Source organism: Diadema setosum, chromosome 6 (assembly GCF_964275005.1).
Source record: "Diadema setosum chromosome 6, eeDiaSeto1, whole genome shotgun sequence".
NCBI classification, from domain to species: domain Eukaryota; kingdom Metazoa; phylum Echinodermata; class Echinoidea; order Diadematoida; family Diadematidae; genus Diadema; species Diadema setosum.
In genome coordinates, this window is record NC_092690.1 from 41,131,912 (window position 1) to 41,154,236 (window position 22,325).

At 41.0% G+C, this 22,325-nt stretch overlaps 1 protein-coding gene across 1 annotated transcript in view; it reads right to left on the minus strand.

The window, feature by feature from the left end:
- LOC140229807 (uncharacterized) overlaps positions 1–21,412 on the minus strand; it is a 35,119-nt gene extending 13,707 nt beyond the window's left edge. Inside the window, exons 1-3 of the mRNA XM_072310040.1 lie at positions 21,349–21,412; positions 16,369–16,713; positions 1,112–1,447 (exon numbers count right to left, since the gene is read on the minus strand). Coding sequence (XP_072166141.1) covers positions 1,112–1,447; positions 16,369–16,713; positions 21,349–21,412 — 745 coding nt within the window. The remainder of the gene's footprint in view (positions 1–1,111; positions 1,448–16,368; positions 16,714–21,348) is intronic.
- Between the last annotated feature and the right edge of the window lie 913 nt (positions 21,413–22,325).

Consider the following 22,325-nt stretch of genomic DNA (forward strand, 5'->3'; position numbering starts at 1 on the left):
AGCCATATACCGTGAATATATACATAATTCAAATAAATAGAAATGCATCATATACATGGTGTCACGGTTTCGTTCACTACACGCGAGCTAGGGTAAGGGTATTCAAACGATGTGATAAGAAAGGTAAGAAAAAGAAAGTTATGTCTTGTTTTCTTTTCTCGTGAGGTCATCGCACTCAAACACACAATAACATAGAGATATATAGGCACACCTATAGTTAATAAATACAGGTCATGTCACTTTCCTTGAAACGTTCAGTCAGGGTTTTCCATTTTCCACTTTTGTTTATCCGCATTCTTTCACTAAAGCTCAGGTCCAAATCAAGCAAAAACAATATTGCATTGTAAGTAAATATTTTGCCAAGTTTTTGATTATTCAAAAGAAAAGATATGTGTAAGAATGATTACGTAGGGCCTATACCGTAAAGTCGTCGATTGAAAATTGCAGAATTCAGAACGGGAGCGATATGACTATTCGATTTTCTAATGTTTTTATCACGGGAAAGATTTAAAGCTACACGAAATTATCACATTAAGCTAAAATTGTATTGACAAACTATTATCCAGGGGCTAGGAAGTGCAATTTACTGTATTCTCTACCTACTTAGAGGCTGAATGTAGTGGCAATTTTGCTGGGCTTGTTTTTGCTTAATTTTTCATCCGGCACTGATTCAGCCTAAAGCATGCAGAGGTAGGAATCCATATGAAAACACCTATGGAGATAGAAATCTGGCACGATGTGCTAAAGTCTTGTCGTAGGATCAAAGCGTTGTGAGAGAGTCCTAGTAGTCAAATGTTTGTAAAATTAGTCTGAGGACGGCTTTTCCTATTATATCCATGCCTAATTCCCACACTTAACACCAAAACGATCCTATTATGAGACATTTTGAATCATTGACGAATGTATACTCATGTGGAAAAGTTACCTTGAGAGGAAACGTCGGGTCCAAATTACGCCCATCGTTTAACTCTGTTGGTTCACTATAATATCGCCTTTAGCCACAGTGTAGAACAAATACATTCTGGGACATTGATTGTGTCATCTTTATAAATGTATCATTATCATATTAATTATTCTCAATCGTCATCACAAAATGCAAGAATGTACTTACCAACAACGTCAACATACGTCGAGTTTGAGACAGGTATACCGGTTGCCAGATCTGACACAAGACAAAAGTACCTTCCTCCATCCTGTATCCTTGTTGAGTTGATGACAAGAGAGAAGTTATCGGTCATGTTGTACCAACCCTGGTAGCGCGGAGGAAACTCTCGCTGAGTCCGGTTACTGTCCCGGTCCAATACAATTTGAACCAGCACCTCTGAATCGTCTTTGGTCCTCCCCTTCTTCCACTGAACTATATAAATCGCCTCTTCATATTGACACCTCAGGATCGCCTGGTCACCATACTGAAGAACACGTCTTGCATCGGTGATGACAGGGGGATCTGAGCACGTAAAATATTAATGTGTGCCGGTAAGACGTAAGTTACTGTTTGCTGTGCGCTTTTATTTATTCGCGACACCTATAGATCTGTATATCCCTATAGCTCAACACGTCTTGATTTTAAAGTAAATAAATACTTCTAATAAAAACAAGAACAAATATGAATATTATATATATATTATATACTGTGCGATGATGCTGATACTCATACCGTACGCCTCTGTCATCTTAGGAAGAATTATAGTCGAGACGATGTAATGATGACAGCCACAAGACACCCAAGTTACTCTGCTTGAATAGCAGATGATAAAGCTGAAGAAGACCAAGGTCGACATGGTCGAAAGCTTCCCACCAGCCGGCTTCTTGCGACGTCTTTTGTCATCATTTCATTGTCTCGACTATATATATATATATATATATATATATATATATATAGATGTAACGAGCTGAAAAATGGGGGGGCTCCCGAATAGGATGGGCATTATAAAGGGACTGATAAGAAATTAGAGGGTCATGAAGTAGATAGGGCAAAGCACAGGGTGAAAGAATAAAGGGAATAAAAGGGAAGGAATAAGGTTCAGACAGCGGGCTTAGGGCATGGTAGGACAGTGTAGGGAATCAGACAAAGGGAATAAAGAAGAAGGACATTTGATAGACATCAGGTGATTTTTAAAGGACAAAGAAATAGATAGGACCGGCAGGATGTTAGGAGTATATGTTTGACAAGGAGTTGAAGTGTTTAACGAGAATATTGTGGTAGTGTGAGTTAAATCGGGAATCCTGCTGGAGGAGTAAGTTAAAGGGCTCGTAGCGAAGCTGGGTTTTGTTTTATAAATATTAGGAGGAAGGGAGAGTGTCAGGTTGGGTTCGAGACGCAGGTAGGTTACGCAGGTGAGAGGAGAGGGTCAAGTCGGGGACAGGTAAGCGGATTGGTCGAAAGAGGGTTGTCAATAATTCAGGTGTGGGAAATTAATTAAAATGATTGGATAATGAAATTGTAGGAGGGATTTAAGGGTTAGTTTAAAAGGGCATGTATTGTAGGGAGAAGACAGATTACAGATTTTGAGATTTTGAGATTTCAGATTTCAGAAGACAGATTTCAGAAGACAGATTTTATCGAGAGATTTTTCATCGAGAGATTTCAGGAGAATTTGGTACACACTTAGAGAGAAATTTCCGGACACAATGTGGAGAGAACTTTGCCAGATAGATTGAATCTTAGTGAAGATGTAGCCCGTTGGCATCAAATTTTTGAACGTTGGTGAACGTTGAACGTTGTTAATGGAGAGAGAGCCGTGGGCCGAACTTTACTTCTGACGTGGGGAACGCCGTCCGTGCCACTGTCCGAAGAGTTGCCATGTAACAAGCGGAAAAAAAAGATTGTAACTTGTGCACAAACCCCACCCCCGAGGCCCACTAATGTTTTGAGGAGAACCAGAAGGAAGTGAGGCGCAGCCGGAGACCAGCCGCAGGTGCGACGAACGCGATTCGGGCCGGAGCGACGACGGCAGCCACCGACGGAGCTCCGGGTAACGTCGGCGACTGGGACTGAGAGAAGGAAGGGCTTCCATAACAACTGCAGCATTCCGCGGACAATTTCCCTCTCCCTATTAACCCCCCCCCCCTTTTTGCACTTGCACCCGAAGCCATGTAAGTAAAAAATAACCGAGATTGAATTATGCGCATGCTTGGTTATATTGTATCAAAATGTTGAATTGCCGAGCAACTGTGGGTTTAAAGTGATTTAACAAGAGGAGATTTTCCCCTTAAATAAATACCAAAGTAAATTTATGAATTTGATGTAATTTTTGTTTAATTTTTGTCCTTAATTTAACTTAATTAATATTGCTGATGACGTGGCAGGTGTGTCGATAAGTCCGAGTGCACTAACCAAATCCCCTCGCGCCTTACAGACCGGGCGCGAGCCCAGCCATCCCCTGCCGCTGGTAGCCCCAGCCCAGGGCGGTGAACTGGGGCGGGAGAGTAGAGGGTTAGATAGAACTCACTCCCTTTTGCAGCGTTATCAGCACGATGTTTTTGGATAAATTTTAATTAATTATAAATAATGCAAAGTGATGCATTAGAACAAAAATCTCCTCTTTGTTTAATAGTCGCTGGCAATTTGGTTGTTGTTGAGAATTGCGATGTTGAAGTGATTATTCAATGTCAGCTTATACACAGAAGCTGATTATCATTAAGTATTGTACAGTGGTTAGGAAAGCTAAAGCAAATATTTAGGAGGCACAGCAGGTAGGGTTCTAATCAAGCATTTTTTCATACAGTGAGATTGGTTGATGCTTTTAAAGATGGATGCTGAAGTTTGCAGGGATTTTTTTGTTAAACATTGGTGGCTAATGATGTTGGCTGCTATGGCTTTGTTGGTGTTGTTAATCGTCCTGCTTGTTGTCGCGGGGATTCACATGACGTAATAGGGTTTTAGTATTCATTAATTTTGTGGTATAAATTGTTTTTAGCGGATACCGTCCATTATATTTTGTGATTTGTGTGCGTGTTCCAGTTTTTTTTTTGGCACAAAATTTGCATTGATTTGTCAATATTTTCTTTGCATGGACGAGAGCAGCAGGGGAATTTCAATACCCTGGGGGGATATCCGAAAGCTAGCTGCAAATTCGGGGTATTTCGCCTCTATCCGAGATCGAGGGTGGGGTAACAAGCTGATCCACTTATTGATACTACCGGAAGAGATTCGCAGGCCCCGAGACGCTTTTAGGATTTTCTATAGGTATTCTCTGCGCCTGCCCTTGACTCGATCCCAGACAAACATACCGATTGAAGATTTCATTTATCTTTGCGGGTATTTGCAGGTACCGCAGGGTATCCTCCGACATCTAGTCACGCGATTTTACATTAGACCAAGCCGCAGCGTGGAAGCGCTTAGCGATGCGCTGCACTATTGCGCCACTTTGGAATATTATGACTTTGTTTCATTTTACTTGACCTTGCTGGGGATCCCAATTTGTATTCCTTTACTTACCCAGCCGGCGACTCGCGAATACGCACAGTGTGTCATGAAATGCGTTCTGGCAGCTTTTCAAGAAAATTACCCGCGCCATCGCACCGCACACCTCTTCCCGCCGATCACCTGCCCCAGTGCTCTATTTTGCTTGAGTCCGGGTCACAATTATGTAAGACAACGGATCAAGTTGTTTTGTTGTACGCCTAGGGTGAGTAGGCGTTGTTGGTGCTTGGTATAAGCAGATGGGATTATGCAGTAGTGGATAAATGGTATCATAGTAGGCCTATCATATTATGTTTTTGTTCATGTGGTTAATTTTGATATTTGTGTAATTTGAGTCGCAGTTGTATTCAGATTATTTGGAGGTTGTGGATTGATTTTTTGCTGCTTTGTTGTTACATTAGGACTTAATTTTAATATCATGGCTTCATTGGCAGGAGACTGTTTGATTTTAGTCAAACATTTAAAACCAGATACGAAAGACGAGGAATTGAGGAAGTTTTTTGAGGGTGTGGGCCCTTTGACATATATAAAACTAGGGAGGGACTCCCTTACCGGTGAGCCCACTGGCACAGCTTACTGTGGCTTCAAGACAGCTGAGGAGGCGGCTAAGGCTAGAGAATTGAACGAAACGACATTTTTGGGGAGGAAAATTGAAATAGTATGCATGCCCCGCACCTGCCTTTCTTTAAATATTTCGGAACCCAGGGTCCCTGAACAAAAACCACATGTTGTGGTGCAAAACCCCTACAAATTGTCCTTTTTTAGCGGAGATCCAAAGCCGAAGGGGGGCGAAGTTTCGTTCGAATTATGGAAATACGAGGTGGAATGCCTCGAGCAGGACGAAACGTGCCCCCCCTGACGCCCTTAATAGGTTGGTCAGGCGGTCGTTGAGGGGGGAGGCGGGGCAAATGGTCCTTAACCTGCCTCCGGAGACGACGGTCTCCGGCATTGTTTCAAAGCTGGAGGGTTTCTATGGGACCCTGGAGAGTGGGGCGATGCTCCTACACCAATTGCATTGCACTAGACAACTCCAGGGGGAGGCGCTCGCGGCCTACAGCGCGCGTCTCCAGCTGTTGATAGACCGCGCGGAAAAGAGAGGAGGGATTCCCTCCTCCTCCAAAGATGAGACCCTGCGAATAGTGTTTTGGAGGGGGCTTATGGACGAAATCGTGAAACAGGCCATCCGGCATCGCTATGAGGCCGTGACAAGCTTCGATGAGTTGGTAAAAATAGCGCGCGCGATGGAACAAGAGGCGGCGGAGGCTCGCGAGTTCCGAGGTAGTGGGCCGTCGCGGCCTCGCGCGCAACACCAGCCGGCTAGCGCGCAAGCGAGCGCTGCCCCCAAGGAGCTAGTAGCAGGGCTAGAAGAAATTAGGGATAGATTACAAAAGTTAGAACAGGGAGGGATGAATCATATTAATAATCAAGCTAGGCCTAGGCAGGGAGGGGCATGTTACCGCTGCGGCATGGTAGGTCATTTTGCAAGGGAGTGTACCCTCCCTCCGGTACCTCGCGGCCCACCCTATATGGCTGCACATCCCCCTGCCCCTTTTCGCCCACCGCCCCCTCAGCATGCCCCGCCACCCATGCCCCCGCCCCATGCACAGCCGTTAAACGGACAGGACCCGCGTCCGTGGGGCAGGCCGTGGGTCAGGAAATAAGTAGCCAGATTCCTCGTAGTAGCAGCAAAGAAGCCACGGTTGTTGATAGATTAGTAGGAGGGGCGAATGAGGGCATTGCAAGAATAGGGGGAAAGGCGTGTCGATGCCTACTAGATACGGGCTCACAGGTCAGTACTTTGTCAGAGGGGTTTTACAGACGTTATCTATCGAGGTTCCCACTACACGAGATAGGCAACCTGATAAGGGTTGAGGCGGCAAATGGGAATGCCGTCCCTTATTTTGGCTATATTGAAGTAGACATTTCATTTGACGGGGCCCTCCCCCAGGCAGGGAGAACCCCAGTAAGTAGTTTGATTTTAATTGTACCCGAGACCCCGTACAACAAAACCGTCCCCATGTGTGTAGGTGTCAATGTAATACGCGAATGTGTTAGGTTAGGGAGGGAGACCGTAGGACCCCGTTTTCTCGAAGAGTCTGGGACTATGGAGGGCGTGACTGCCGCCTGGAAGCTAGTCTACGCGGCCGTCAGCGGCCCAAACTCCCCGAACGCTAAGGGCAAATTAGGTGTAGCTCGAAATGCCAGCCGGAAAGCGGTCCCCGTCCCGGCCCAAAAGGCCATTGTCGTGTCCGCTAAGATTAAGTTACGTCCATCCCCAGTCCAGTATGACGTTGTATTTGAGCCAAAATTTCACAACCTCCCGTCGGGGTTAGTTGTCGAATCAGGCTTAGTGACGGTTAGTGAAGAGGTGCAAAAGGAGCAGAGTATCCCAGTTGTAGTTCAAAATCCGACAGACGGCACATTGTGGATTCCCCGACACGCCAAATTGGGGGAGGTATATTTGTGTGAAGAACTCGTTACTGTACAGTCACAAGAGCAGGTAATTGAGATTCCCCCATCCCAATCAGAGGTAGTTGCCTCCCAGCTAGACTTTTCGGAGTCTGGCGCCCCGAAGGCAGCTATCGACCGCGTCAAAGAGCTAGTAGGGCAATATAGTGGTGCGTTTAGCACCTCAGAGACTGACATTGGCCATAGCAAAATCGTGGAACACAAAATCCCTTTGGAAGACCCCACCCCCATAAACGAGAGATATAGGCGAATTCCTCCCGGTCAGTACGAGGAGGTGCGTAAACATTTACAAGAAATGCAGGACGCAGGCGTAATTCGCGAATCCTATTCCCCATACGCAAGCCCAGTAGTCTTAGTACGTAAGAGAGACGGGTCCATGCGCTTTTGCATAGATTTTAGGAAACTTAACCAACGCACAGTTAGGGACTCCTATGCCCTGCCGCGAGTGGACGAGGTGCTGCAGATGATGGGGGGTGCCCGGTGGTTTAGTTCCCTTGACCTGAAGGCGGGATATTGGCAGATCGAAATAGCGGAGGAGGATAAATCCAAGACTGCCTTCGTTCTGCCACCCCCTTTTGGTCATTGGGAGTGTAACCGGATGCCCTTCGGACTCTGCAATGCCCCGTCCACCTTCCAAAGGGCTATGGAGAGGTGTCTAGGTGAATTAAATCACACTTGTTGCGTCGTATATTTGGACGACATTATAGTTTTTGGCAGCACCTTAGAAGAACACACTGAGCGCTTGGGGAAGGTCATTGACCGATTGGCCACCCATGGGTTCAAGCTGAAGCCCTCCAAGTGTCACTTACTACAGTCAAAGGTCAGCTATTTGGGCCACGTGATATCGGAGGAGGGCATAGCAACGGACCCTGGGAAAACGGCCGCCATTGATCAATGGCCTACCCCCACAAATGAACGCGAGCTGCGGGCTTTTTTAGGTTTGGCTGGTTATTACCGGAAGTTCGTGCCGAATTTTGCTCGCGTAGCGCGCCCATTGTACGAGTTATTAGGGGGGACAGGGGGGAGAAAGGGAAAGAAGAGCATGAAACCACCCCCACCATGGATTTGGGGAGCACGGCAAGCGGAAGCGTTTCAAACATTAAAGGCCAATTTAACTTCTGCCCCAGTGTTACAGTACCCGGATTTTTCCCAGCCTTTTATTTTGCACACAGACGCGAGTAGGACAGGCCTAGGTGCCGCGCTATATCAGAAGGACGATCAAGGGAGAGAGCGCGTTATTGCGTACGGTAGCCGCGCAGTTAATAAGGGAGAGCGCAATTACCCCGCCCATAAGCTAGAGTTTTTAGCCCTTAAGTGGGCCGTTACGGAGAAGTTCCACGATTTTCTCTATGGTAATGAGACCCACGTGTACACCGACAACAACCCCTTGACCTATGTGTTGACCACTGCGAAGTTGGACGCAACCGGACACCGATGGTTGGCCGCTTTGGCAAATTATCAGTTGACCTTGACTTACAGGACAGGTAGGACTAACATCGACGCTGACATTTTGTCAAGGAACCCCCACCCCCAGACAGAGTCCCAGAGTGAGGAAACAGAGGGTGATGTAGCACCCCCAGTAGTTCACTCGGTAATCAACGCCGTGGCCCAGGGGCTAGAAGAAGCCCGAGAAACAGGTACCCCCTTAGTAGAAGTAGTAGGACATGACGGACAGGTACACGTCCCACCCCCCTCCCCAGATACGAATGACGCTGACCCCTTAGGTGGCCCCCTCGATTGGTGCGAGGAACAACAGACCGACCCCCATATAAGTAGGGTAATTAATTTGAAATCGAGTGATAACTTACCCCCAAGGAGAGAATTAAAGCGGGAAAGTCCAGAGGTACAATGTTTATTGAGAGAATGGGATAAATTAGAATTACGGGAGGGAGTACTCTATAGGAGAAGATTGGTAGATGGAAGGACCCAATATCAGCTAGTGTTGCCTGCAAGTCGACGGGAGTTTGTTTTAGAACTATTACATACCAAGCATGGTCATTTCGGTGTTGAGAAAACACTCGATTTAGTCCGAAGTAGATTTTATTGGGTTCACATGGGACAGGATGGGAAGCACTTTGTAGGAACATGTGAGCGGTGCGTGCGTAGGAAGGGCGCGCCGGCAGCGCAAAACACAGCCCCTTTGGTGAACATTAGAACCACACGCCCGATGGAATTAGTTTGTATAGATTTTCTCACGGTAGAAGAGGGTCAGGGCGGCTGCGGAAATATTTTGGTAATCACCGATCATTTCACAAGGTATGCCGTAGCCGTCCCGACTAAGAACCAAACAGCTATCACTACAGCAAAGGCATTGTATGAGCATTTCTTTCTCCCTTACGGTTTCCCCGAGCGGTTACATTCTGACCAAGGTCGAAATTTTGAATCCCAGACAATAAATGAATTATGTAATTTGGTCGGAGTAAAGAAAACTAGGACAACCCCCTACCACCCCCAGGGCAATGGCGCCTGCGAGCGCATGAACAGAACGCTGTTGGGAATGCTCGGCACTCTGCCTGAAGAGCAGAAACGGAATTGGAAAGCGCACGTGTCAACTCTCGTCCATGCATATAATTCTACTAAGCACGGGTCCACTGGACACCCCCCATTTTTTTTAATGTTTGGACGCCATCCAAGACTACCGGTAGATGCTTTGTTAGGAGCTAGGGAAGGAGAGGAGTTTATCTCCTCAGATGAGTACGTGGCGTGCCTCCGAGAAAGGCTGGAACACGCCTACAAACTCGCGGCGGAAACCGATCAGTTAGCCCAAGATAAGAATAAGAAAAGGTACGACGCCAACACTAGGGAGAATAAACTTGAAGTTGGGGATAGGGTATTAGTGCGTAATGTAGGGTTAAAGGGAAAACAGAAGATAGCCGATAGGTGGGGTAGGGATGTTTATGTTGTAATGGGGCAGCCCAACGTAGGTATACCGGTGTATCAAGTAAGATCAGAAACGGAGGGAAAGAGGATGCAAATGCTCCATAGAAATTTATTAATGCCTTGTAATTTTATTCCTAAGGTGACTCGGGCCGTCGGCCCCAAGCGAAAGCAAAATGTCAGCTCCCCTCCCCCAAGTGATATTGAAGTAGTGGATGATGAACCCCAGGATGTAGGGCTGGGTGAGGCCGTCGCTTGGCGTGTAGGGCCGAATGTCACCGGTGAAATTAATCGAATAATTGACGATGAGTCGCAGGATAATGTTAGGGAATTGGACCCATCCATTGATAATGCAACAACAGAGGCTAGGGAAGGAGATAGTAATGATAAGGAAGAATGTATTGAATCGGAAGAGGTAATAGATACCGACCCGTGTGGCGAAGAATTTGAGGAACAAGTCGAAGCCCCAGGGGACGTACCTGCCCCTCGGGATGAGCCAGAAGCCGCCTCGTTAGAGGAAGATCCTCCTTTGAGGAGATCAAAAAGGTGCTCCCGCGCTCCCGAGAGGTTGGCGTATTCCCAAGTACAGAGAGCTATTGTACAGCCAGTTGTGGAGACCTTAAGTAGGTCCACTATTGTTCAGGTTTTGTATATAGTTTTATTAGTAAAGTGTATTTTTACTTTCTTATCCGTAACAGAAAGTATTGTTGTATTGGTTTTAGTGCTACTTTGTAATGATAATGCGAGAATAGTTACAAAGCGATATATTTCAAAGTGGTTACGTTTTGTTATGCTCCAATTGGAGGAAGATTTGTGATTTTCATAAGTCAATCCAGTAAGTCCAGGATAGGCGAATGGCCAAAATTCAGCCTGCTGGCTCTGCTGCTTTATGTTTTGTGTTTTATAATGTAATGTTTGTATAGTGTCGTGTTTTGTGCCTTAGGGGCGGTCACTGATGTCCCACATCACATAATCGATTGGTCATCAAGTTGACGGTGTAGTGAAGGAGGATAGTATTTTTTTTTGTAACGAAGCAACGATTTATGAAATGTGCTTTGGCAAGTCAATGTGATGTTATTATGTAGGAAGGATGGTCAGAATTTAGCCCACCAGGTCATCATTTTCAGTCGACGTTATTTGATTTTTTTGAGTGATATTACGAATGATATGTGCTTATTTGATTGTATTCACGAGCATCAACCAGTGCATGTGTATAGTCGTAGCGGTAAGAAATTCGGAAAACGCTTGGTTTATCATGTGGTTGCCTCTTTATGGGAGGTTTTGTAGTCAGAACGCTGTGCCTCCGGTTGTATAGTGTATAATGTCATGAGTATTCAATTTAGCAGTCATTGTGTCGTTCGAAATTTATGTGGTAATGTGATTAGGGTTTGATGTTATGCATATATGTTGTAAATATTTTCGCGGACAGTGGCTGGCGATATGACAGTGTTGGTTCACCCCAAGTATTCCTGGTTAAAGGGTAGGGAAAACAAACCGGGCTGATGCGGAATGATGAGGACATCATTCTGTGAACAGGGGGGAAGATGTAACGAGCTGAAAAATGGGGGGGGGGGGGGCTCCCGAATAGGATGGGCATTATAAAGGGACTGATAAGAAATTAGAGGGTCATGAAGTAGATAGGGCAAAGCACAGGGTGAAAGAATAAAGGGAATAAAAGGGAAGGAATAAGGTTCAGACAGCGGGCTTAGGGCATGGTAGGACAGTGTAGGGAATCAGACAAAGGGAATAAAGAAGAAGGACATTTGATAGACATCAGGTGATTTTTAAAGGACAAAGAAATAGATAGGACCGGCAGGATGTTAGGAGTATATGTTTGACAAGGAGTTGAAGTGTTTAACGAGAATATTGTGGTAGTGTGAGTTAAATCGGGAATCCTGCTGGAGGAGTAAGTTAAAGGGCTCGTAGCGAAGCTGGGTTTTGTTTTATAAATATTAGGAGGAAGGGAGAGTGTCAGGTTGGGTTCGAGACGCAGGTAGGTTACGCAGGTGAGAGGAGAGGGTCAAGTCGGGGACAGGTAAGCGGATTGGTCGAAAGAGGGTTGTCAATAATTCAGGTGTGGGAAATTAATTAAAATGATTGGATAATGAAATTGTAGGAGGGATTTAAGGGTTAGTTTAAAAGGGCATGTATTGTAGGGAGAAGACAGATTACAGATTTTGAGATTTTGAGATTTCAGATTTCAGAAGACAGATTTCAGAAGACAGATTTTATCGAGAGATTTTTCATCGAGAGATTTCAGGAGAATTTGGTACACACTTAGAGAGAAATTTCCGGACACAATGTGGAGAGAACTTTGCCAGATAGATTGAATCTTAGTGAAGATGTAGCCCGTTGGCATCAAATTTTTGAACGTTGGTGAACGTTGAACGTTGTTAATGGAGAGAGAGCCGTGGGCCGAACTTTACTTCTGACGTGGGGAACGCCGTCCGTGCCACTGTCCGAAGAGTTGCCATGTAACAAGCGGAAAAAAAAAAGATTGTAACTTGTGCACAAACCCCACCCCCGAGGCCCACTAATGTTTTGAGGAGAACCAGAAGGAAGTGAGGCGCAGCCGGAGACCAGCCGCAGGTGCGACGAACGCGATTCGGGCCGGAGCGACGACGGCAGCCACCGACGGAGCTCCGGGTAACGTCGGCGACTGGGACTGAGAGAAGGAAGGGCTTCCATAACAACTGCAGCATTCCGCGGACAATTTCCCTCTCCCTATTAACCCCCCCCCCCCTTTTTGCACTTGCACCCGAAGCCATGTAAGTAAAAAATAACCGAGATTGAATTATGCGCATGCTTGGTTATATTGTATCAAAATGTTGAATTGCCGAGCAACTGTGGGTTTAAAGTGATTTAACAAGAGGAGATTTTCCCCTTAAATAAATACCAAAGTAAATTTATGAATTTGATGTAATTTTTGTTTAATTTTTGTCCTTAATTTAACTTAATTAATATTGCTGATGACGTGGCAGGTGTGTCGATAAGTCCGAGTGCACTAACCAAATCCCCTCGCGCCTTACAGACCGGGCGCGAGCCCAGCCATCCCCTGCCGCTGGTAGCCCCAGCCCAGGGCGGTGAGCTGGGGCGGGAGAGTAGAGGGTTAGATATATATATGACTATATATATATATATATATATATATACAGGGCTCGACACTAACTTTTATTTCTGATGGCCCGATGGGGCCACCAAAATCATAAATTTTTATTTTTTGGTGGCCCGAAAGCAAAATCTGGTGGCCCGAAAAAAAGATTCAAGAAAAACATAAGAAATACTAAATCGGTCCTACTGAACATAGAAAATGAAATATTAAGTGTTACTGAAGTGATACATGTACCCATGTCTAAAATAAATGAAGAGAAAATTCAATCATCTTACCGTTATTCTGAGTTCTAAGATTTAGCAAATAGGCTTATAGATTATTATAAAAGTTGATGCCTATTTAGGTGGTCAAAACTTACGTTTGAAACGATAGAGTTGGAGCATTTGCAGACATTTGTGAACATCCGACATCTGTTTTGGCATTGTTATAAAGAGCTGGAAGTTACCGTTATTCATTTCTGATTGTAAAAGCAATTATCCTACATTTACTAGTGATTTAAGACCGTACGGAGCCGAATGTTACTATTAATTTTTTTTTTTCAAATGTAAAAGCAAAGAACTGACACTCATTTTAGCATCTTACGGAGCTAATGTTATCCTATTCATTTCTGAACGTGAAAGCAAACATCCCCAATTTATTTTAGCATCTAACTCAGCCGATTGATACCGTTAATCATTTCCAAATGTAAAAGCAATAATCTGTTATTCATTTTAGCATCGTACGGAGCAGAATATTACCGAATATTATTAGTATTCATTTCCGAACGTCAAAGCTAATATTCCACATTATTTCAGCATCTTCTGGAGCCGAATGTTATCCTTATTCGTTTCCGAACTCAAAACCAAACATCCGACACTTATTTTAGTATCATACGGAGCCGAATATTACCGTTATTCATTTCCAAAATAAAAAGCAAACATCCGGCATTTATTTTCTCATCGTACGGAGTTGAACGTTATTAATATTCATTTCCGAACGTCAAAGCTAACATTCCACATTTATTTCATCATCTTCTGGAGTTGAATGTTATCCTTATTCATTTCCGAACGCAAAATCAAACATCCGACACTTATTTTAGTATCATACGGAGTCGAATATTACCGTTATTCATTTCCAAAATAAAAAGCAAACATCTGACATTTATTTCAGCATCTTACGGAGCCGATTGTTACCGCTGTCTATCTACAAAAGTAGAGGCAATTATCCGACTTTTTGGTGGCCCAAAATCTTCATTTCTGAAATTTTGGTGGCCCGACGCGCGTTTTTGGTGGCCCCGGGCCACCGGGCCACCGTTAGTGTCGAGCCCTGATATATATATATATGTATATATATATATATATATATATATATATATGAAGAGTTTGTTTGCAAAAACCGATAAGTCCATATTTGCCAAATGGAGATACTTTCGATTAAAGGTCAAGAAAAATAAAGAGAATAATAAGAAAATGTTTGCTTCTTTTGACCATAACTTCAAAAATATACCTTTATAATTATGTAATGACCAATATATCATTTAAAAGGTATCATTTTGTACTTTATGACAGAGATCGTACTTCAAAATCTTAAAAAATGGACTTATCGGTTTTTGCAAACAAACCCTTCATATATATATATATATATATATATATATATATATATATAATTATTATTGTTATTATTATTATTATCATAATTATTATATACACATATATATACATAAACATTTATACCACACACACATATATATATTATATATATATATATATATATATATGTAAACATTTATATGTACTATATATAGATCTATGCATACCTTTGATTTTTCCTCCACGAAAATCAAAATGTGTTATAATATAATAGAGTTTGTTCGCAAAAACCGATAAGTCCATTTCTGAAGATTTTGAAGTACGGTCTCTGTCATAAAGTACAAAATAATAACTTTTAAATGATATATTGGTCACTATTTAAAAAGATACATTTTTGAAGTTATGGTCAAAAGAAGCAAAAATGTGCTTATTTTTCTCTTTATTTTTCTTGACCTTTAATCGCAAATATCTCCATTTGGCAAATATGGACTTATTGGTTTTTGCGAACAAACTCTTCATATGCTTTATATACGTCTACACAAATATGGTATATATGTACATATATCATCGTAGTCTTCTCGCCATAATGACGCAGAGAAGTAAATGTGTTTATAAATCATGCAAACCTATAGATTTTGCCACATTTTGTCTACGTGAGTAACCTTCTCAAGATGGTTGATCTTCTTCATTATGAAGCTTTGTCAATCTCAAAATTAAGTAATGTTCTTTATTCCAAAGTTTTCCAATCAGACAGTGAAAATACGCACGGCTTGGTAATTCCGAAGGTTCGTAAGTTCGCACCGTCTTTTCACTTCAAAATCAAAGAATCTCCATAATAACGAACCCTATTCCTACATTTTTTAATTCAAGTATTAAAGAACCTTTGTTACTGACGCCACAAACTAACGAACCCCATTCAAACGACCGTCTAGGTATAAAGAAAATCTGTTTTCAGGTAAGAGTTTATTTAATTTGCCTCCTTCTACAAATAAAATTTGTTAAGATCGAAAATGCTGATCTGAAATTAACAAACATGTCTCGAAAAGGCAGCAGGACTGGAACCTGTCATCTACTGCTTTCCGGGCAGCGACACTACCATGCACCAGCCGCCTAGAAAGCAGTAGATGAAAGGTTCGAGTCCCTCTGGTTCCTTTTTTACGACATGTTTATTAATTTACAGACCAGCAGTTGCGATCTTAACAAACTTTATTTGCAGAGGGAGACAAATTGAAGAAGCTCACACCTGAAGCTCCCCTCCCCCCGCCCCCATAACATCTTATTTTCATCGAAATCTGTCTTTTTCTGATAAACGAAACTTCATTTTTGGAATAGAGAACCTTTGGAATAACGAACATAACCCCTAAAGATGTTTCAATGCACAAACATTATGATGTTTAAAACAGTTTGCCAGGTGGTGGATACATGTTTGATCAACACACTAAGCCTCTGACATCTGTGGTTTGTAGTATTGGTGACATCAAGCAAATCCTAAAATTGGCTCTACGAGTTTACTGTTGACATAATGAGACATGTACATTCATTCAATACAATGTACTAATTCAATTTCCATTACATCAACGAAATGGCGCCTCAGAATTCTTGGTGTATGTCAACGAGATTTTGTAGGGTTAAAATCTCTTTATTGTAATGCATTTGCTTGTAATAACACTATTATTGTAACGCTATCATAACATTTCTAACTGTTATAGTTATCGTAGTCTTTCCTTTTCTTGACCACATCATATAGAAACACTTCATGCCTGATTATCATTAACACTCCATATTGCATGATCATGATGATATGTTGGGTAGCTGAAAAAATAGAGTTCCATTTGAACCACACACACACACACACACACACACACACACACACACACACACGTAATTACAAGTCATTGGTTCTGATGAGAAATTACCGAATACCGTCACATCTGAATGATTCCTATACTTGGATCCTGTTCCGTAATCAGTCACCTCACAAAAATATCTCCCAGAGTCCGTAGACCGGGCGTTCTTAAAGATGAGGGAATAATTTGAGGCAATTGTGAACTCCCCATCTTCAAACCCTGGACCGCTAATGTGTCCGTTGGAGATATCCAGTGTCACAACATCGACGGCGGTTTCGATAGCGTCTTCCTTCTTCCAGTTGACTGTGGATATCTTCCGGATCACCGTACATGGCACCAATCCGCCAAAGCCTTGTCGTAGTCTTACCTCTGGCTCAGTGGAAACCACAGCTCCGTTCACCAGCTGAAATGACACTAGAAAATTTTGGAATTGTCCCGTAATGTATAAAGTAGATGAAATCAAGCACACAGGATATACACAAAACACAAGGTAGCACTTAATAAACGCTGCATTTAACTTTTTACCAAGCGAGAAAAAAATTATCAGACAAAAACTCAATTAGTAATGACAATAAAATTAACTTGAAACGCATAATACCATGAATATATTCTATGCGATATGCGCATTCATAATAACAGAAATCCTACAAAATTTTCACTATTCATCATTTACTATCAAACAAAAGCAACAATCACCAAAAAGATAAGGTTTGAACACATATCTTAACTTGTCAGAATCTGAACATCATTTAATGGTTAGGGCGAAGCTGTTCTATCATGGTACTGTCTTTTGTCCGCAAACCCTATCACATAACACCTTGGATTTCACACTGATTTCAACAGAAGGGATTCTTTGACTTTGACAGTATAATCTACGCCCGTGCAAATGTGCTTGATGAGTTCATTGAAATAGGTAAGGGCATTTCCTTTAAGGTATTTGACTACAAGTGTCAGAACCTTAAACTTGAGAAGAAGCCTTATGGGCAAACAATATGAAGACTACCAATGATAGAAGTATTGTTCAGATTTCCTTTTGCGTGTTACACGCCTTGAGGCTGAACTCTGAGTCTTTTCTTTAGCACATCTGAAATTCCAAACTCCAGTGAGCAAAACATTGTCTTTTACTCTGTGACTAAAAATAAACTCATACACAATGTAGTTTCTCTGTGGCTGTTCGATCCTTTTTCCTTTCTTTTAGTTTTCCTATCCTGTGTAGACCCAGACAGGGTTGCCGATTTACGCATGATTGCTATTAGTGTGTGTGTGTTTTCATGCTAAGATCAACTGAGACGATTGTGAATTGTAAGCAACTCCTCTCCCAATAAATCATACGATATTTTGTCATTGCATTTCCCCAAAGAAGCCTAAACAAGTTTAATTTCTATGCATGCAACATAATGTACGTGTATATGTAAATGTTTATGTATTTATGGATATATATTTCGTATCTGTAGAAGAATTATAAACATAGATATTATTTACAAAAACACATATTCATGATTTTTTTTTAAAACTATGTGTCAGAGCTGTATTGATTCTATAGAAGCTGATATCAGCGTTTCATGGATACTATACTCTATCAATTTAATGTCTGTCACTAGGATATTTCACTTCGATAAGGAAGGAGATGTATTTGGTAATTCAAATGACATAAACCATTGCAAAACAATACTAAAAAGAACCAAGCTTGAAATTAAGCAAAATATCAAGGTATAATTTACGATGATAAGATAACATTTTATATGTTGTTTTTGCATGTCAAGCAAAGAAACCGCGTAACACACATTTTTACATGAAACACGATGTTATTTTTAAGAAGTGGCATGATTATTTATCCTTCCATTATTGACTTCTTCTTCTTCTTCCTTTCCAGTACAGTCTACCAATGAGGTGTATCGTTGTACTTTAGAGTGATGTGCAGTGTGCTGTGCAATTACTTCATAAAAACTAACTACGTGGGAGTAAAAACCATGCATCCTTCTAACGGAGCTGGATCTTTTGCACCTCCTCTTTAAATTCGTTTGTGGAGGTGCAAATGGTTGAACTTGGCAGCGAGTTCCACAGTCGTATGGAATCGGGGAAAAATGATTCCGAACAAGAATCTGATGAGCTGTGAATCATTTTATTGGGAGAAAGTACAATTCAACCAGATCAGCAAAAGTATTTTCATCTGTTGGTTTGTAAGGAATAACCTTTATATCTTGATTTAAAGTTTAGAAGCATAGATCTAAGTGAACCTTTAGACAGCGAAGATCATTTTTTCTTCTTTCCGGTGTTCTTTATCTTTTCTCAGAGATGATAAACATCTATCAAACCCAGACAAAATCTTAAAACTGTATAGGTTTACGTTCAAAGCGATCCTAAATTTAATTACCATGTAAATGAGGTCATGGGTCAAAGGCCAACAATGAAGTCATACATACTGTGCATACTGACAGATTTTGGATTGCAATGAAATGATCTTTTGGTGATCGATACAGGTATTCGTAATACCCATTCTGGAATAATGTGCCCCAGTATATGGCATTCATGATTTAATTCTGTTCGCATTCTAAATTGTGACTTGCTAGCTGCATATTATGCTTATCAGATATTCGTATCATATTTGCCCTTTCCCAATCATAAAGATCACATATTGGACTTATTTTCAGACCGTACATTTTCGCAATGTAAAAGCATCCTTCTTTTTTTTTTTCTTTGGGGGGGGGGGGGGGGGTTACCCTGATGAAAAGAGGGGGGTATTAATCATTGTTACTTAAGTGTAGTTTTTTATAGGAAGCTTAAAGTATAAAGATTCTATGCTGTAATGAAAATTATTCCAAATGTGTGGACCAAAATGTCTGTGTGTTTTGTGTTATTGATAACTCATTCTTCAGTAATAATGGTCCAAAATTAGCAAGTAAAATCCCAAGCACTGATTATGTTCGTTTCCCAGATTTTTTTTTCTCAGAACCACCAGAACGGTCTCTTTTTTGAACTCCTACGAATCCTGCTGAAATCATTTATATTACTATTACTTGTGTTAGATAAAACACAGTGTGCGGACATAATTATAGTTGCTACGATATTCTTTATTCGTTCCACAACAATATTATATTACATGATTCGTGTTCATACATAAAAACGCACCCATGAAGAATAAGTATATCATTTTTCTTTTTCATATGAAAATTTATCTACACAGATTTTTATCTCTTTCAAATAGCATTAACAATGATAAAATAACAAATCTGCACAAGTATTATGAACTTCCATCCTAACTCACCATTGCACTGATACATTTTGTAGCTGCCCTATTCGGTTACACAATTTGACAATATGTATTAAATGATTTGTAAAGAAATCTAAGCCATAGCCACCAAACTCAAACTTCAGCTTACTTGCTTAAGATGACGGTCTCCTTTAGTTTGATTGAAAATCAATGACTTTCCAATTGTTTATGTATGATTATGATTCACCTATATACAATATTTCATTATTGATACATTATGACCGGGTAAGATATAATACGTTATAGTACTGGAAATTTTTTTGTTATGTTGTATAACTTTGTGGAAAATGCAGAAATAAATCAAATCGTATCAAATCAAATAATTTGGGATTTGTAGGACGGAAGTGCCCAGTTTCATATTGATTTCCAAATTATTTGTATGACGTTATGCATTGTGCTAAAAAAAAAAAAAATGTTAATCCTTATATTTTACTTGCATATACATTGAAGGGTTCATACATGAAGGGTAGTTTCTTGTTGTTTCAAATCAAGTAATATACATGGTTTTTTTTTTTATACCAGAGGCATGGTAAATCACTTAATAGTCTTAAAACCTGATCATAATGTCATAATGTTATTCAACTTTCTTTATTCATGTGTGTGTCCCCCCCCCCCCCCCCCATTTTGGTCGATGTTGGAGTTTTCAATCATTCGTGCTTGTTTTTGTTTTGTTTTTCTTCAACCCTAAATATGGGGTACAGCTGCAGCCACCCTTCCCTTCCCCTACAGTCATGTGACAGTACCATGGGTATACTGTATGGAGACTAGAGGGGAGAAAAGAAAAGAAACAAAAATGATCTCATGAATTCTTGGCAGAAAGGTGTATACAGACGGGGCAAAGTGCGACTATGCTCACGTCCTATTCCGCTTTTTGTTCGTTGATTTTTTTTTCTTTTTCTTCACAGGTTGGAATTCCCCATTAAAGGCAGTGTTGCACTTCTCCAATTTTTTTTTCGGGTCATTTGATTTTATTTTGATTTTCTTTCTTTCTCTTTTTGCTTTTGTTTGCTTTGTTTGTTTGCTTTGATTTGTTTGCTTTTGTGTGTGATTGTTTGTGTGGTGTGTGTACGTGTGCGTTTGTGTGTGTGTGTGTGCGTGTGTATTTTTGCTTTGAAAGAAGGCTATGGGGGTAAATAAGATAATGTTCTCAAAATTACAAACTTTTTGTCGTATATCCTCCTGCGAAAAAAAAAAAAAAAAAAAAAAAACTTGTTGCAATTTTCTGGTGACTGTGATTATCACATGGTGACGGAAGTTGAGTAAAGTCACATTTTCTCTGACAAGAAGATGATGTCAGAGAAGACGAAATGAAAGCGCATATTATAAAAATGAGGAGACATATTAAAAATATATATATTTATCTGTATAACGTACATAATATCCTGAATAACAATGCAAAAAGTGGCCTGCCAGCTTTGTGTGAACAGCCCGCAGATATTGAAAAAAAATATATATATGTTGATTATGAGAATCAGATGGGCGCTATCAGTTTCTAAGATTTGAGCGTAAATAAAAACGAAACACATGAAATAAAACGTTGATGTATCCAAATGTGGACAGATTCGTAAGCATTGCTCCAAACATCTGGAAAAAATAATGCCCTTTTTCACGTTTTATTGGAAATTTAAAATAATTTTAAATTGACAGCATAATGTAGAAGAGATCAAGCACTACAATGTGACACAAATAATATGATATCCCCCAAAGTTGTAATAAAGACCTTCTGGTTCTCAACTGAATTTTGTAAACTATAAAACAAGTACATATAGTGCGCTTACCTGAGGATAAGGAGACTGCTACTAGCAGGGCAACAAACACCCATGTCCAGTGAATTCGTGGCATGTTGGTTAAGTGGTATTCTCTCCTAATATTAATGGGGTTAGAGAGTTAATACAAAGAACATGTTATGTGCAGATTACGTAGGAATTCACTTTGACTTTCGACTCTGCCTAAATTTGCATGAGTACAAGAGGACCAGGCATGATTATCAAGACATTTCGCCTTCTAGAGATAAATTTGCAGTCTGCTATTATTTACTAGGTATTTATGATCGAAATTATGGCAGTATATTCAACCTGTATGGCGGGCTCTCATGAACATAAATGATAACCCTTGTATTTTCAAGGAGGGTTTTGTATTGTTTTAATCCTAAGTTTAAGGGATCCTGATTGGTTTTTCCACTTCTACATCCCCAAATCAAGATGACATTCTTTTTCCCGAGAATGTACTAACCGAACACCACGAAGATGGTTAACAATCCAAATCCTATTCCAGTGTATATATAGGACAGCGTTTCTATCCGAAAGATAGTCGACCATTGAATTCACATTAAAGGACAATGAAACCCAAATACACTGAAACCTGCCTTAGTGACCGACAATACAAAAGTCATGTAAACGACCGTGTCTATAGCGGCCACTTTTTTTTCCGTCTTCCTTTGGTGGTTGCAATAGGCAGTTTTATCCTCAACAACACAATTATATACACTCAGCAAAAAAAAAAAAGTAAGTTCCCCCCTAACATTTCTGATTATATCTCAAAAAGTATTTTACAGATTTTCATAATTCAAACGGGAATGGATGGGGAATTTCATTACTCATAACATGAATGGCATATCATTGCCACCAGATATCATTATTGGTGTAAAAAAAAAAACGCATTTCATGTCAAAATGTATGGGAAAAAAGATGCACTTCAGGCTATATAAAGCATATTGTATACATTTCCTATGTAAGTTAGCAAATGACCTTTTTAA